The sequence below is a fragment of the Poecile atricapillus genome, chromosome 5 (genome assembly GCF_030490865.1).
Source record: "Poecile atricapillus isolate bPoeAtr1 chromosome 5, bPoeAtr1.hap1, whole genome shotgun sequence".
Classification (NCBI taxonomy): domain Eukaryota; kingdom Metazoa; phylum Chordata; class Aves; order Passeriformes; family Paridae; genus Poecile; species Poecile atricapillus.
Genome location: NC_081253.1, coordinates 8,412,147 through 8,429,063, shown reverse-complemented (window position 1 = coordinate 8,429,063; position 16,917 = coordinate 8,412,147). Strand labels below are relative to the sequence as shown.

The 16,917-nt window shown below is 39.4% G+C and overlaps 1 protein-coding gene across 1 annotated transcript; it reads right to left on the bottom strand.

Moving 5' to 3' along the window:
* Window positions 1-2,287: 2,287 nt before the first annotated feature.
* Window positions 2,288-13,461, bottom strand: DDX18 (DEAD-box helicase 18). Its single transcript, XM_058840214.1, has 14 exons — window positions 13,258-13,461; window positions 12,967-13,155; window positions 11,868-12,002; window positions 11,207-11,342; window positions 10,762-10,862; window positions 10,462-10,661; window positions 10,262-10,376; window positions 9,436-9,575; window positions 9,074-9,235; window positions 7,907-8,059; window positions 7,138-7,251; window positions 6,624-6,680; window positions 5,462-5,639; window positions 2,288-4,841 (listed from the first exon to the last, which is right to left on the bottom strand). The coding sequence occupies exons 1-14, from the start codon at window positions 13,373-13,375 to the stop codon at window positions 4,699-4,701; spliced, it is 1,941 nt and encodes a 646-aa protein (XP_058696197.1). The 5' UTR covers window positions 13,376-13,461; the 3' UTR covers window positions 2,288-4,698.
* Window positions 13,462-16,917: the final 3,456 nt, after the last annotated feature.

The following is a 16,917-nucleotide window of genomic DNA, read 5'->3' as shown; positions in this document are numbered from 1 at the left end:
TAGGAACAGCTCTGGAGGGTGATGATTCATCCAGATATAACAGAATTCCAATCCATTTTGTGAAGTGATGCTGCATTTTTATAGCAAATATATAAAATTTAATGTTAAATTTTCCAGAAGTTTGGTTTTATCCGTTAGAGACAGATTATTTTTAGACCATAATAAAAGGAGTATACTGAACTTGACTCATTTTCCATTTTTTTAGATTCAAAAGTGCTACAAAATCTCCTAGCAGATGCAGTTTTATTCTATCCTCTGGAACAGAAAATCAGCCTCCTTTCTAAAGCATTTTTTTATAAAAGTCAGTTATATAAATCCAGCAATTAATTTGAGAAATATATAGAAAATTTCAGCTCTGGACAAAAAAACCTTCCAAATTCCTTTGACAGCTGGTTCCATACTTTTATGATTGAAAATGTGATGGAGAATCTAGGTGTCATATAGATGCCAGCTAGTATTGATTTTATTAATAATAAAAAAATTCACAGGTGATTGCAACCACTCATAGAGGAGCCCAGAAAGCCCTAGGTGTCTCAACATCTTTAGCTGACAGTCAGAAGAGAGAAGAATTTGGAAGTTTTGTAACTGTTTACAAGATTTTGCAGAGCCTATGATTTTCTTTCTTTCTTTTTTTTTTTTTTTATTTATTTCTTTTTTTTGTTTTTGTTTTCTTTAAATTCCAACCATCTAGGAAAAAATAGTAGACGTTGGTTATGTTTTTCAGTGTTTCAGCTTCCAAAAGTGTCAGGGAAGATGGACTGCTATTGAAGAGTATGCTAAGGTTTTGGGGTTTTTTTGAAAAGTGAATGCAGTTCTTAACCTGGATGACAGCAATATAGCCAAGTGAATGTGTTTCTAGACAGGACCCCAATTTTCCATTTGTCTTCCCTTCTTCTAATGGCATCTTTCCTCTACCTCTCCTCACAACTGTAGCAAAAGTTTATCCTGCTGGCTAAGGGGAGAAACAAAGAAGTAATCTCTTCCCCACGTGGCTGAGCAATAAAGAGATTTGACAGAAGCAACATCATGGTATTGATGACTTTGATGCAAGCCAGCAGATTTTTTAGCAGCTAAGAACATTCCAATTCAAGAGGCTGGATTCTTATTGTCAGGGCTCAACACCTCCTATAAATCTAAGAGCATTGGACAAACAAAAGCCTCAGTAAGTGTCGCATGAATTCTCCTGTCAGCTAAAATCCCGAGAAAACCAAGCTAATAGAGCAAAAACTAGAAACAGTGATACACTTTATTCTGTATGCTTAGCCTCTTGATTATAGGCTTCTTTCGGCATTACTTTAACTTGGAAAAAACCCAAACCCAACAACCAACCCACCCTTCAAGGGCTAATAACTGGCTCTTTTTCAGGCTCTGTAAAATCCCTTCTAATTTTTGGGCACTTGAAGTGACTGGACAATGATCTCCTAAGCAGGGCAGTGGTAGAAGTAGAACCAAAAGTCACAGACCTGGCCAGCATCATGTCTTCCTTCACAGCGGGACCTCTACTAAAATATTTTTTAAATCACATAGCACTTTTCAGCATTCCTGTGAGTAGCTTTCCCCAGGCCTCAAGTCACCGGCTTGAAAGCAAATCATCAGAGCTTTGGCAGCTTACTCAAAATGAGTTGTCAAGTTATACATCAAACAGAAAGGCTGATTACTGCCAAAATATAAACATACTTATTTACAGCAGACCTCAGTAGATAATATCTTACCCAGTTCCCAACTATTCTTGCTCTACAGTGTCAATAAAAGTGCCTTCCACCTGTGACATTCACCCTGAAAAATGTGATGGCAACACTTTCTACCAGCATTGTGCTTGTCTGTAACTCGGCAGCTTTATGGCACAGGAAACTCAGATCATGACAAGATTTTTCACAATTATGAGCAGTAACTCAGTGGCAGAGTGCTCCTTTATGGGCCTGTTCCAAGAACTGTCAAAAATATCTTCTAGTTCAAGCAGGACAGTTTTGATCACCCCCTTAAGTGGTTTAAAGAGTCCAATTTCTTTGTCAAGGTTCTCAGAGGAAGAAAGCAATTTCTCAAGGCACACGATATTAGTCCCCAAGCGATTGGTCACTGTTATGAGACAAGCCTTGAGAGCCTGATGGCTGAGGTCTATTAACTGCTCACAAGATTGATAACAGGGGAAGCTGCAAAGGAAACCTTAGATTTCCAGTTTGACAATCTTTTGCACCTCTTGCAATACCATGGTGGAATAGATGCTGCCCAATACACAGATATTTAATCAGAAACTATTTGTCATTTATGATTTCATACACAAAGCAAAAGGTAATTGCATCTGCACAAGACAGGAAGCTTTTAATTCCCATTTAGTCTCAGCTCAGGAATTTGTCTTCTGCTTATAGAGCCTTGTAGCTGCTACAGGCAGGGTGGAGCCATTACACATGTATGTCTAAGTAACAGTGTTAACTTTTTTTTTCAGTGTATGCTACCATTACTCTACAGCAATACCATCCAGTCTCTCCATCTCCTACAGAAGTTTGTTTCAAAGATCTTTGTATTAGAAAATTAGGAAAATACAATCCAAGTATCACAGGGAGGACTTGTGCAGGCTCTTTGTCAGGTTTCCATATCTCAGACTTTAGCAATGGCAGGAATTTTTATGCACTTTTAAGGCCAACCAGTTCTGGCCACGAGCACGTGCCCAAATAGGTGCTCACTGACTACATACCCCAACTCTCCTCCTGCTCCAAACCAATACTCCACACTACTGCAGCCACTGCCTGTGCCCACAGAACCACACTCTGATCTTCACAGTGGTTTACGGCAGCTTTGCTTACATCTCTTTCCCAGTAATTAATTTTGCAGTTCATCTAATGAGTCCCTCAGCATTTCTCTGCTTTAATGAAAGTTAATTCCCATACAGTAACTGCACAGCTGGCACGTATAAACAGAAGCCTTAAACTGTATGATGATGTAGATCTCAGAGAGAACTCCTAAGATGTGCTATTAATAAAGACATGAAAATTACTTTAACATCTATTATTTATAAATTTATCAGAAAACCCAGAATCAAAGATTAGAACTCAATAATGAGACAGGCATCATATTTAGCACTGCTAATGCTTCAGAGAAGATTTTGCTATTTCATTGCAAGCTTAGAAGCACAAGACATTCAAATTCTAATAACAAAATTATTTTGACATTAAAAATCTTAAAAGCCCATTAGGGTCTAAAGTCAGCTATTTCATAAGAGGGAAAACCAGACAATGCTCAGTTCTGAATGGTGGAAGCACTAGAAACAGAATGGTCCTATTACTTCTCCCCATCTGCTTTCACCAAGGATGAAAAGTCCACAGATTTTTTAAAAAATACTTCAATGCATGTATCAGTTTTAAATCGGACATGCTACCTCAGAAGACCTAAGAAATAAGAGTCCAATTTCTGTTGGAATGACTACTTATCCTTTTGTAAATTAAAAGCTCTTTTACTGTAATCACACATGGCCCACATTTCTGGATTTTGTGACATTTTAGTCTTTCCTTGACATGTGAACACTTTTTAACCACTTCCCACCAGCACTGTAGCCTCATAAGAACAATCACCTACTGCTACAATGGCAGAAAGCTGGAAATAATATATGTAATACAATTACTCTTACCCAACTTGTGTATTCTTCTTGTACTGAAGCCTCTACATTTTTTCTTATCTGTGATGTGTATTCCACCCTCTTCCATTTCAGTTTTTTATATTCCTCCTTCAAAACACCCTTCTAGTTTATTTATATCCCATTTCACCTTTTCACTTACTGAGTCTCTTCACCTACCAGTCCTGTGGCAGTTATCTTTGACTTTGCTCATTGCTGATCTGATGTACTAAGACTTGAAAGCAATTCTCTTTTGTAATTTGCAAGATACAACTGCAGAACTTCTCACTGCATCAAGGTTATGAAGCGTCTTAAAAAACACTACCTGTGTTGAGTGCTTTAATTCATGTAATCTACTTTCCTTAATTCTTTGCAGAGCACACTAGACATCACCAGATTAATAAGTTCAGATTGAAACTGAACATGAAGGAAAACCAAATATTTCACTAGTGTTACCATTATTACCATTACCACATTAAAAAAGTATTAGTCATGTCCCAGAATTGATGCAAGAGATTTATTGTGGACACTGTACTTGTTATACAGATACTATGTCTGAAATTATTCACAAGCTCATACAGCCTTAATTATTCATCCATGGTTCAGTTATAAAGGAATCTTCTATATTCTTCAGTATATTTGACGGCCAAAGCAGAGTTCTGTAGCATTAAAATCCCTTGCAATGATTCATCTGAGCAAAACCTTTTTTTCTCACAATGTCCTTATGTTGTCCACTCTAAGAATTTTCAGAGATATGCACAGAAAGAAGGGTAAGTGTAAAGCAAATTCTTCTATAAAACATAAAAGTATTCTTCCTTTCTTTAATAAAAATATCTCTGTAGTATTGACTTAAGGTAATTTAAATTATCTTCCTTACAAGAGTATGGCAAAATTCGCTGGCCATATTCTCCTTTAGCCTCAGTTCTGAAGACTCTTCCTGAAGTGAAAAATAAAAGATGTTCCCAGAAAAAAAAAAAATTCTTAAAGAGACCTAAAAATGAGAAAGGAGCTGTTTAAACTGGAAGTAACTGCCAGATGGTTTTGATCAAGGTAGGCTACTCCAAGGCCACAAGGCATTTAAGTGACCATAATTAACGAGAAAACTGCCGATTGTCAGATTTCTTGCTGATGTGTTTGAAGATTTTTGCTTTGTGGACGCTCTTTGCTTTCTGGTAGCCAAATCCCCCACCTCCGCCTCTTTTCTGTAGTCTTCTGCCATGGTTGCTGTGCACATCTGAAATTTTATTGGTTAAAGAACTTAAAAAGGAGTAAATTGAAATATTGCATTTTGGGTTTACTAAGGGTTGTTGATGTGAGAAAAAAAAAATTACACAAAAAGCAGAGCTGCCTAATTAGAGAACTTTGTGCCTGTGGTTCTAAATACTCCTCCAGCTGTCCAATTAAACTGTCCAATGCACTACTGCTTCAAATTCCATCCAGTCAGGTTGCACAGTAATTTAGACACAGTATTCTAGTTCCTGCTCTTGCCCATCTATGCCTATATTCCAAACTTAAGCAAGTACATTTCAATGAAAATAATTTTTCATAGAGGAGAACAATACTTTGGAACATGGGTGTATCCCATGATCTACCCAACAGCAATTGAAGATTTTATAGCATGGACATGTGCTAAAAGATGCTTGTAGGCATTTTTTGCAGTTATATTATTTCCAATATTTACATTTTCTTTGAAAAGTGCTGTTGGAGCATGATGCATTTCTATGATTATTAGCAGAAAAACTCCAACCCCAACAACAAAACAGCAGAACTTGAGGTACCACAGGAATTCAGCAAGTTGCACTAAACATTTATAATGCAGAACTTCAGCTTTGAAACACTGGAATAAAAGGATACTGAGGTCAACAAATGGAGGAACTTTAAAACCAAATGAAAGGCTGACTTTGGGAAGATCCAGATTATTCACATCATAGATCTGCTTCAGAGAATGGGAGTCATAAGCTCTGATGTAAGCTTTGTAAGCCTCCTGGGCTGACTTGTGAAGGAAGTAGTTCTTCTCTATCAGTTTTTCCAGCTGGTGAGGGGACAAGAAAACCATAAGAGACATAAACAATTATGGCTGTTAAAAGTCTATACATTATATTCAGACATTTTTTACTGTGTGAGTGGCAATGACATTAACTCCTCATTTCAGCAAAACTGCCCTGGGACATCAAAATGCACATACAGGTGTAAAAATGCTTTTGTAAACAAGAAGAGGGACACAAAGGCTTGAAGCTGAGTTACAGCACAAACAAAGGCTTAGCAATATGAAAATTTACAGAAATATTAAACTGGGGTGTCCCAAATAAGTTAATCAAGGACAATACACCTGCAGCTACCCCATGAAACCATGTGTATGAGAACTGCCAGCCTGACAGCTGAACTGTGTGATTCCATGCAATTCTGTGCACAGTCTGGTGTGGCAATGCATTGTGAAATCAGCAATATTAATTCTAAACCAGAAATGCAGATACACCAGGGTAGACTAACACATTTTATTTGATGTAGGCCAAATTACCAATACTCGTTAGATCCCAGGGTTTCATTTGATGTTTAATGTACATTAATTCAGTATTCTAAAAAAAAGCTACATTAGGCATAATTTCTTCCTGATTATGCTTAATTAGGAATCTCTCTCTGTAAGGACTGTCTTCACTGCTTCCTGTACTTGCTATTTTAAATTCAAGTTACTGCAAAGAAACTTAACAGAACTCTTATCAAAAGAATGATTCACAGAGGTAATCAACAATAAAAATTCACATCTTCAGAATTATCTATGCTATTCCACTCAACTCTGTGTTCCTTCACTATTTTTGTAGCACAGGAGCACAAAAGTTTAGCTGATGCTGGGCTTTATTAACATCAGCTAATTAAAAATACACATAGGATTATATACTACAATTCCTGAACAGGAGCACCAGTATTTTTGAGTTGGAGTTATTACAGACTGCAACATTCTCCATGCAAATTATAATACAAATATTCAAAGTAGTTGAAGTATAAAAACATGCCATACCTGAGACTGGATATCTGAGATCTTTGACCAAGAAAATTCAAATTCACTTAGCGGTACCTTAGAAACAAAAGAAGAAATGAAATACCAAAGTATTTATTTACACTGTGTAAATCTAGTGAATGTGTTTAAGACCAAGGACAAATAGAAAAGAAACTGCTAGATAAGATTTTTTTAATGCTACAGCTGTATCTGTGAAGTGCCTTTACGTCAATATGACAGTATTAACACTTCCTTTAAGCCAGAGTAATAGAGACACTCAGTATAACACCATTTTTTACCTCTTTTGCTTTAGAAGTTAAATCACTTTAGTTAAAAGCCACAAAACAAGTCTATAAGGAGAGCAACCAAGAAACTCTGCAGTTCTATTAGAATTATTACCTTTAGAAGAAGACTCTGCTTCTTTTGGAATGAAACAAAATTAAACTGATCTTTGAAAAAACAAAACAAACTAACAGTTTTTGCCTTTAAAAACTGAATGTACAGTAAAAAAAAATAAATGTAGACAGAAATTTACCCTGGCTTGTTTCAGATAACGAAGGAAGCCAAGTTCTTCTGGTCGTAAAATGAGCAGAGCATGTCCTCTACCATTTATTCCTCTGGCAGTCCTACCAACACGATGGATATATTCCTTTTGGAAAGAATAACAGGCAACAAGGTCAGGCAGTCTTAATAATCAACAAAAATACACAAAAGTTAGCCTCAGTATAATGTAATGCATCTTTCCCTATTTGGTAAGACTTCTTCTTGGCACTGACACATGGGTAAGGGAACACAAGTGCTGAAGATGCAAAGCAACAGCTGGCTGAGACAGAGCCCTTGACTAAAGCATTTTATCTTTTATTGAAGGAAAAAAATCTTAGTCTGCAGTAACTGAAAATTAAACCTTGATTTTGGAGGTTTTTGAATTTCCCTTGTTTACAGTAGACTTTTATTCAAGTAAGAATACTATCTTTAAACAAAAAGCAAATTTCAACTGGAAAAGCTCAGGGATGCATATGTAAACTCACACTTCTCTTGTGAAGTGTTTGTTTAGCTGATTAGATTTTAATTTCACAGCACAAACATTATTTTAAAATGCAATTCTTGAGAAGGCAACAAAGGTCTTGGTGAGGAGCAGCATTTCCTAGGAGCTGGTGAAGGGCAGTGAAAGAAACCAGCAGCTGCATATGACCATGGCTGAATCCTGCCCTCTGCCAAGCAGCAGTTTCAGCTCTTCTCTGCAACTAAGTTTGTAGTCAGAATTTGATTTCTTGCTGTGACACTTGTCTATTTCCTTAACTTACCTTTGGATCATCGGGAGGGTCATACTGGACAATCCAGTCAACCTCAGGAATGTCCAATCCTCTGGCAGCCACATCAGTGCACAGCAGTATTCCAGACTCTGCATTACAGAACTGGAAAAATGTTGTAGTACGTTTTGTCTGTTTCTGCTTGCCCTGAAAGGAAACAAATACACTGGGGATGAAATACCAAATAAGAAAAAATTATTTGAGATATCTTTCCAAATCTTGTACAGACCAAGCAGGACCATTTTGCAGTGAAGAAACAAAGGAAAAAATAAAACACACAGAGTTACAAAAAGTGTCATCCCTCAGAGGTTACAATGTATCTCCCAAAACACTAAAAATTGCATAAACATTCTTTCATGAGCATAACATACATGTTTCAAGTTCAGGAAAAGGACATTAGCAAGTCTAGCAATGTTAAGCAGATTACAAGTGAAAAAAGCAAACAACCAAACAAAACTGATACTTGTCACAGTTCCATCGAAAAATAGCAAGAAATTTCCCCCCAAAGCATAATAAAAAAGGATTATTTGTGGTTAGTTGTAACTGTTTTATAGACTTGCAGTCAATTCTTTGTTCCAGACTGTGCATTTTGTGGTTTTGACAAAAAATTTACAATACTCATCCAAATGGTAAGAATTTGCATTAAAAAAAATAATAAAAAATTATATATATTAGATATAAAATATTTCTATATAATAGATAAATATCATATATTACAAAATATTATGTTTTATATATTTATGTATTATATAAATATGTAAAAATAAATCCAAACATCACCTTGGCCTTAGGAAAAGCATCAAATACAGCAGACATCAGACTCTGGATTTCTCTGACAAGAAACTTGCCCCACATATTGAATTTTAGTGTTTGTGAAAGGTAACTTCTTGGAATAAAACAAAAATGCTGATACACAGAGAGCATAAACTAATATCAGTGTTCAGTGCTGGTTGAAAAAACAGCAAGTCTGAATACTGAAGTGTTATTACATAATCTTTATTTCCTTCCTCTACAGACTAATCAAGATCATCATCAGTTTGGTGAGCAGGGTGTCTGTTTATTAGAAACTGGACTGAAACAAACCAGGCAAACGTAAAGCCAGTCACAGCTTACAGGCGTTATCAGAATAACTAAAAATAAATCAAGGAATAAGATACTTACATGAATGGCCAAAACAGGCAGATCAATGTAGTTGAGTAATTCATAGTGGTACTTGACTGACATACATGAAGAAAAAAATACCATCAGTTTCTTCTTCCGGTTCTTCTTGAGGAATGTGAAGAGCAAAAGGAATCTTTTTTCAGATGGACATACCACATAACCCTGCAAAAATTTTAAACATTTTTAAATAAAAGTAGTAAGGAGCAAACTTGTGTTTTAGTAACACAAATCAGGGTTACTTTGTGAAAAAAACCTCACCAAATAGTTAAACAGTGAAATACATTTGAAACATCCCAAGTGAAAAAAAACACAGGGCTTGGTATGTTCAGAGATCTCAACCCTCCCACTAATGTTTGTCTTACCTGCTCCAGACCATCTACTGTTGCTGTCTCCTTGTTATCATCAACCCCGACATACAGTGGCTCTTTCTTCAGAGAGATCTTTGCCAGATCTTCGACCTTTCTGGTTTGTGTGGCAGAGAAAAGCATCGTCTGCCTGCGCTCTGGAAGTATTTGAAAGACAGCCTCACTTTTTAAAGAAAAATTCAAATAGAGTCCGTAAAATCTCTAACTGCAAACCTCCCTGGGCAAATCTTCCAATTAAATTCTAACTCAAACATACTAGTACTGACAGACAAAGAGGTGTAGTTCTATTATACAGGGTGTACACCATGTTTATTTCAGCTGTCCCCACCCCCAAAATCCTAACTGCTATCAAAACACAGTGTTCTTTCTCTGTAAATATGTTAATAATCATTTGCAATCCAATTCAGACACAAAACAACAACTTAAACAGATCCATCTTCTAATTCTAAATTAATTCCCATGAATACTACAATATTATTGTTTAAAAAAACAATTCAAATTGTGTTTAATACATAAATTACAAGGAATAGCTAAATGAAAAATTAAGAAAATAAAAATCTAAGGTAAATACTTAAGCTTGGATTTTATATTAACAGAATTATATCTCTGAATAGCATTTGAAAACTCTGTTCTTCAGATAAATGATGTTCAACAAGTAATATATACTGGCTAGCAGAAAAAAAGGACTGAGTAAGAACACGGCTATGAAGTCAATTTACAGAACTATAAAAATTAATGACTTCTCTTATAATAATTGAGTCAGAAAGAAGACATAATGTTAGTCAAGTGATTTCCAGGCAAGAGAGATATTTTTTTTTCTTACTTGGTAAAAGTTTTATGATCTGTTTCATTTCTTCTTCAAATCCAACTTCCAAAATTCGATCTGCCTCATCAATTACCAAACACTGCAAGTTCTTGTACATGAAACCTGGAGTGTTCTAGAAGATTAACAAACTCACAGTCAGACAGGAAAAAGTTTTATTATATTTTAATAACAAGATTAGACATCAATATTCTATCTACCTGCATATGATCCAGCAGTCTTCCTGGTGTTGCTACAATGATGTTGATTCCATTTCCAAGCTTCTGTGCTTCTGCTGATCTGTTACTGCCCCCCATTATCAGACCATAGGTGTGAACATGATGATTCATGAGTTCTTTAAGAACTCCGTAGGTTTGCATAGCCAGCTCTCGAGTAGGAGAAAGAATAATAACACCCGTTCCTAAAAAATACATCAATTAGACAGGAGTCAGCTACAAACCACCCAGTGCCCTAAATGGCTGCTTTACAGTAAAACTCAGCAGTGAAATGAAAAGCCTTACCATTCCTAGGCATGAATTTCAGCTTGTAGATGAGCTCTACTGCAGGAATGAGAAACGCAAGTGTTTTTCCACTGCCTGTTTTTGCAGCTGCTAAAATATCCCTGTAAGCAGCAACGTTAGAAAAAGAAGTATTTAGTTGACCATACTGAGAGAAGAACAATCTGATCCTTGCTGACAATGTAAAAACTAACATGGCTTAAAGAAGACCTAGAGAAAGATAAAGCTTTAAGAAGTGGAGCTGGTACTCCACTTTAAGAAGTGGAGCTTGCTGGCAGAGGCAGGTCACAGCAATTGGTCAGAGAAAGACTGGACTCGATGATCGTGGAGGTCTTTTCCAACCTTAACGATTCCAGGATTTGATTTTATCATTCATGTATGTAGCTTGCCAGCAAAGTTTACAAAACATTTGGGGTCATTAGAGTGACTAAAAAGCCCTATTTCTTACCTGCCTTCTAGAAGAGGCTTAATACTTTTATGCTGAATTTCGGTCATGTGTGTAAACCCCATGTCATTTATGCCTTTCAATGTATTCTCACTGACAGAACCAGCCAGGGAAGCAAAGGAATTGTCTTCAAAAGCACCTGAAAGTGAGGGACAAAATGAAAAATATTTAAACTTATTTCTTCTAATTCCTCTGCCAGCTGAGATTAACCAGCTGAAACTGACCTATACGAAAAAAATCAAAGGACCTCTTCTTATTGCATTCTGCACAAAATCCAATGACACTGGCAAAATACTCTGTATTAATGAGTTCATAAGAAAACTACATCGAGTTAATAAGAATGAAGATGAATGCACTGCTTCTTCTGTCAGATTTACTAGTTCTACACCTCCAGCTTGCTATTCATGGACTTCTTCCTTTATAGACAAGCATGTGTGTATATAGGTTTAAAAAACACTTGCACTAGTAATGTGCATATAATTGTGTGTATATAATGCAGATTTCCAAGAACAGTAGGTGGGTGAGAGCTGTACAGATGCCAGTGTCACATCATGTATTCAAACTCCTGACTCACAAAGCTCACTTGAAAACTGCAACTTGCTCTGGAAGGAAAGTCTTAGATCTTGGGATTTTGCCCGTGCATGAAACAGAGAACACAAGATACCTGTTACACCTAGTGGCAAACTGGGCACTTCATCCTCCTCCTCTTCCACTTCTTTCTCTTCAGAGTCCTGCTTATCTCCATCTTCTGCCTCTGCAGAATCATCTTCTTCTTTTTTTGCTTTTTTAGTTTCTGTATCTGGAGTGTTATTTTACAGAAGACAAGTCAGTTGGAAATACAAAGGTCATGGTTATCATGTAAAGTTGGTCCACAGACTGAATTTCCTTTAGTCTGTAAACCATGTAAAAAGATCACAATTTTCCATTAGGTAGAAGGGAGGAGAGACAAGGTTTCTATAGAACTTTCTGAGACACAGAGCAAAATATCCCCAAGTTCCTTCCAGCCCACTTTGCATAGTGAAGCAATGCAGCTTGATGTATATCATAGTGTGGAAGCAAAATAAATTGTCCTTAAACCAGTTACAAAATTCTTTCCCATCTGAAATACACACACCCAATATCCCACACCATTTGTGCTCAGGATATATGAAAAGTTGCATTGAATCTTCAGAGACAAAAGAATCTCCTCATTGGCATAACCATGATGTGTGTCTCAAAAATCAAATACAATTTGGAAGGCTCTATTCCTCATGTACATCTATCTAAGTATCTATAAATCTATATGTATAAAAACATATGCAAACCTAGCAGCATTTGTGTGGTTCTTTTTTGGGTTTTTTGGTAGATTTCCAGTATAATTCAGTTTCATAATATATAAATGTTGCCAAAGGCTAGACATATTGCTAAAAGGCTGTATTGGCTGCACAGCCACGAACAGAGAGCAGCCATCTACCAGAGCCCTGAAACAACAGGGCATGTATTTGAATAATACACAAGCAAAACATCCCATCAACAGTACAAAGCAGAATCCCATGGAACAAATGAATTGGCTGCTAGTACGAATTAATATTAACTAATATTAATCAAATATCGCAGCTGGAATGAAACAGGTAAAGCTTTAGATCTCAAGGACTTTAAAACGCACACCTGACCGGCACATGGCATTTCTAACATTCCCCGGCGCGGCGGGAGCCCTAAGGAGGCGCTTGTGGGGTCTCCCAGACTAACTCATCTCTGGGAGACTCTTTGCTAAGAGCACACACCATCTCCTCCATTGGCCACCGCTTTTCTCTTTTTCTTCTTCTTTTTCTTCTTTTCTCCGCTGCGGGGTCCGGCTGCATCCACAGGCTCCGCGCCCTCCTCGGCCGCTGCATCCACCTCTGGCACCACCGCCTCCTCCACCACCTCCTCCTCCTCCTCCGGGGGTCCCTGAGAAGCCCCCTCGCTCGGCACTGCACGGCGGAGACAGAAGGAAGAGACAGGGGAGAGAACACAAAGTTAGGCTCCGCTGGCTCTCAGCCAGGGAGAGGCTCGGCGGCGCCGCCCGCCCTTACCTGCCCCCTGGGCCGCCCGCAGCTTCAGGTTGCGCTGCCGCAGCTTCAGGTTGCGCTTGTGGATCTTCCTGCGGAGCAGCCGCATGGGCAGGTTGCTGGCAGCAGCCGGCACCGACATCGCGGCAGCGGCAGCGGGAACCCCGCGCTCCTGCCACACGTGGGGAGGCCGCGTCCGGACCCGCCGGAACCGCCGCCCGCGGGGCCTCACGGGCACCGGGCAGCGCCCTCTGGGGGCCCGGCGGAGGCAGCGCAGCGCGGCGTCCGCCTTGCTCCCTGCCCCGATCCCTGCTCTTCTCCCGGCCCCTATCCCGGCCCGATCCCTGTCCTGCTCCCGGCCCCGATCCCGGCCCGATCCCTGTTCTTCTCCCGGCCCCGATCCCTGCCCTGCTCCCGGTCCCGATCCCGCCCCGATCCCTGTCCTGCTCCCGGCCCCGATCCCTGTTCTTCTCCCGGCCCCGATCCCTGTCCTGCTCCCTGCCGTATTCCCGGTCCGCTCCCGGCCCCGATCCCGGCCCGATCCCTGTTCTTCTCCCGGCCCCGATCCCTGTCCTGCTCCCTGCCGTATTCCCGGTCCGCTCCCGGCCCCGCTCCCGGCCCGATCCGTGCTCTGCTCCCTGCTCCTCTCCGGCCCCGCGCCTCAGCCGCCTCAGCGGCCTCAGCGGAACACGTCCCGGCTTTCCCTGAGGCGAAGGCCCGCCGTGTCCCACACAGACCCCCTAGGCTCACAACACACCGTCTGCTCGGTGGTGCTGCCTCCACCCGTGCTTACAAGTGTTCAGCGGGAGAAAGAGACAGAAGAATCAGGTTGGAAAAGAACTCTGAGATCATCCGGGTCCAACCGAGGACCAAAATCACTATGTCGACTACACCGTGGTTCTGAGTGCCATGTCCCGGTTTTCCTTAAAGACTTCCAGGGGTGGTGAATCCACCACCTCCCCAGGCAGTTCATTCCAATGTTTAATCACAATTTGTGAAGAAATTCCTCCTAATATCCAACCTAAATCTCCCCTGGCGCAGCTTGTGGCCATGTGTTCTTGTCCTGTCTCGGTTCCCTGGGAGCAGAACCTGAACCCCCGGCTGCCCGCTCCTGTCAGGGAGTTGTAGAGGGCAGAAGGGTCCCCTGAACCTCCTTTTTTCCAGGTTAAAAACCAGACCCTCAGCTCCCTCAGCGCTGCTCATCAGACTTGTGCTCCAGCCCCTTCCCCAGCCTCACTGCCTCGCTGTGCTCTCACTCCAGCCCCTCGGTGTCCTGTGATTGAGGGGCCCAGAACCGGGCACGGCACTCGAGCTGTGGCATCAGCAGTGCCAAACACAGGGGAAGAGTCACTTCCCTGCTCCTTCCCTCCTGAGAGCAGAGGGCACAGACAGCGCAGGGATGTGCCGCAGTTTTGCCACCTGAGACCAGAAGCCAGCGCCTTCCGAGAGACCCGAGACTGCAAACTGAGTAAGGTTCGGCCCTTGATACCTTGCTGAAACACAGGATAAACTGCAGAACTAATTCTATATTAAGTAACGAAAGCAATTTTTCACCGTCTGTAATTCTTGTCTTGCATAGGTCGTTTGGATCACCAGGATTAAAATTAAATTTGTCTTGCCAGAGCTTCAGACTGTGAACTATGCCATCCTGTCCAGACTTTCAGAGACTGGAAAATATGTCTGGCCACTGCTTTAATAAGTTGAATGGATTACTGCTATTTCCATCAGCTGCATTTGAAACTAGACTGATCCATCCTCAGCAAGAAAGGCTTTTGGTACAGACTCCGAAGGAACTCAGTTTTACCTGCTTAATATTAAGCATTTCATACTGCTAGATTCCGTGCATATTTTCTCCCTGGCTATCTTACATTGCATTTGCAGAATGTATTTTTAAGTAGACATGGGTTTGCTCTTCCTAGTCTGTACTGATTTATATAGATGTGACTAGGTTTACTATTTGGATCCAGATTTAACCCGGGCAGTGCTTCTTTCTAGAATATGGTCATTGTGCAGATAAAATGTATAAAGATCTGGACAGCAGGGAGCTAGCACTAATGTACAGAGGGAGGACAAAGTTATGTCCTTTGGGCATGGCGTGGTCTTCATGTTCCCATCTTAACCAGTAGTTCCAAGATCATCACTATTTTTTTAATTCACCCTTGTCATCATACCCCCAGCTCTGCCAAGAATTAGGACCTGGAAACTCTGGTCAGGTAAAAGCCTTTATAAAGAACTCACCTCAGTGTCCGTTCTGGGTTCTGGCTGACTTGGCAAGTCTTCATGAAATTGCATTAGTGTGGCACAAGGCCCACATTGATAAACTGTCCAGAAAAGTTATGTCAGATCCCACTGACCTGCTGTGTCTGTTGGCTACAATCACCATGGCACACAAGGAAAACTTTATGGACAAAAGATAGTCACGCATCTGTGTACACAGATGTCAGGGCATTCTGTATAAGAATTCAGAAATGACAGATTTTTTTTATGTGGCAAATTGTCATGAGCTCCAAAATTGTTTTCTCTCAATATCTTGCAAAACATGTTACTTAGAGTTAACAAACAAATGTGCTTTTCTGGAAACTTCAAAATGTGTTTTGAGCTTCCTTCTTTTAGCATTTGTTTGTTTTAAGCTGTTATTGTGGAAAGTCACAAAAAAAAAAAAAGATAATAATGATAATATTATTGTGACAAGTCTAGACAGTAATTTAAACCACTAATTCATGTTAATAGTTTTTCTCTGAATTTTTGGCATTTCTTAGATAGTGTATGTATCCCCTCTCGCACAAGTGTCATTTTTGTCCAATACATTCATTCCTAATTGCTTGAGTTATCAGGCAATCATTACTAACAATAGGATTTTCTCAAATGGTTATTGAGTTGTTGTCAAAATGTCTCAAATTTTCTGCACATGATCTCGCAGGAAGGTTTATAGGGAAACATGTTTTGTGTGGGTGAAACCTTTATAGAGCTGAACAGGTCCATATGAGATGTTCTGAATTTGTTTCTGAAGATGAATGTTTTTAATGGGCTTCCTATGTCAGTATTTTATCTCCCAGAGTTAATTCATCCTTAAAGCCAAATTCATAATTTTTTTGCCTACTTACCATAAACTAACTTGTGTTGAGGAAAATGTAACACAGAGGTAGTAATTGATTTCAGTTGCATCATTTCAAGTAGAAGGTGGTAACTTATACATAAGGTGCCAAAATCTCATCTAGAAAATATCATGAAACAAAGGTGTTTAGTCATTTTTAAATATAGGATTTTGGGAACAGAGCAGAATTAAAGAAGAGAAGTTTTATTTTCAGAAATCAGAATTTCTGAAAAAATGCTTTTTTGATATCTTGAGTTGGACATGAAGAAGATCAACACTGATGCATTTTATAAACATCTGCACCATTCAGCTAAAAGTTCTGAACTAGAGAACTAAAGGTTTTATTGCTTGCAACCACAAACTGGAAAAGTGTTCAGAGCTGTCTTTAATTTTTGGCATATTATTATTTTCCATGTTAGAGCAAATTTATGTGTCAGACAGTAATACAGAAGGACTTGGTTTAAAATCAGGCTTTTTTTTCAAATGTGTCTAGCTTACCACTCTGTGTACATATGTAAATGATGGCTACAAAGGAATCTGCAGAGATAATCAATTTTCTGATTTAGTTAAGGTATATAATGAAAATTAAA

Coding starts and splice junctions, on each gene's coding strand:
- DDX18 (XM_058840214.1), bottom strand. CDS start 13,375: ATGTCGGTGCCGGCTGCTGCCAGCAACCTGCCCATGCGGCTGCTCCGC. Junction 10,377..10,461: donor GACTGCTGGATCATATGCAG/GTAGATAGAATA, acceptor TTAATCTTCTAG/AACACTCCAGGTTTCATGTA. Junction 7,252..7,906: donor ACCCTCCCGATGATCCAAAG/GTAAGTTAAGGA, acceptor TCTTTCCAAAAG/GAATATATCCATCGTGTTGG.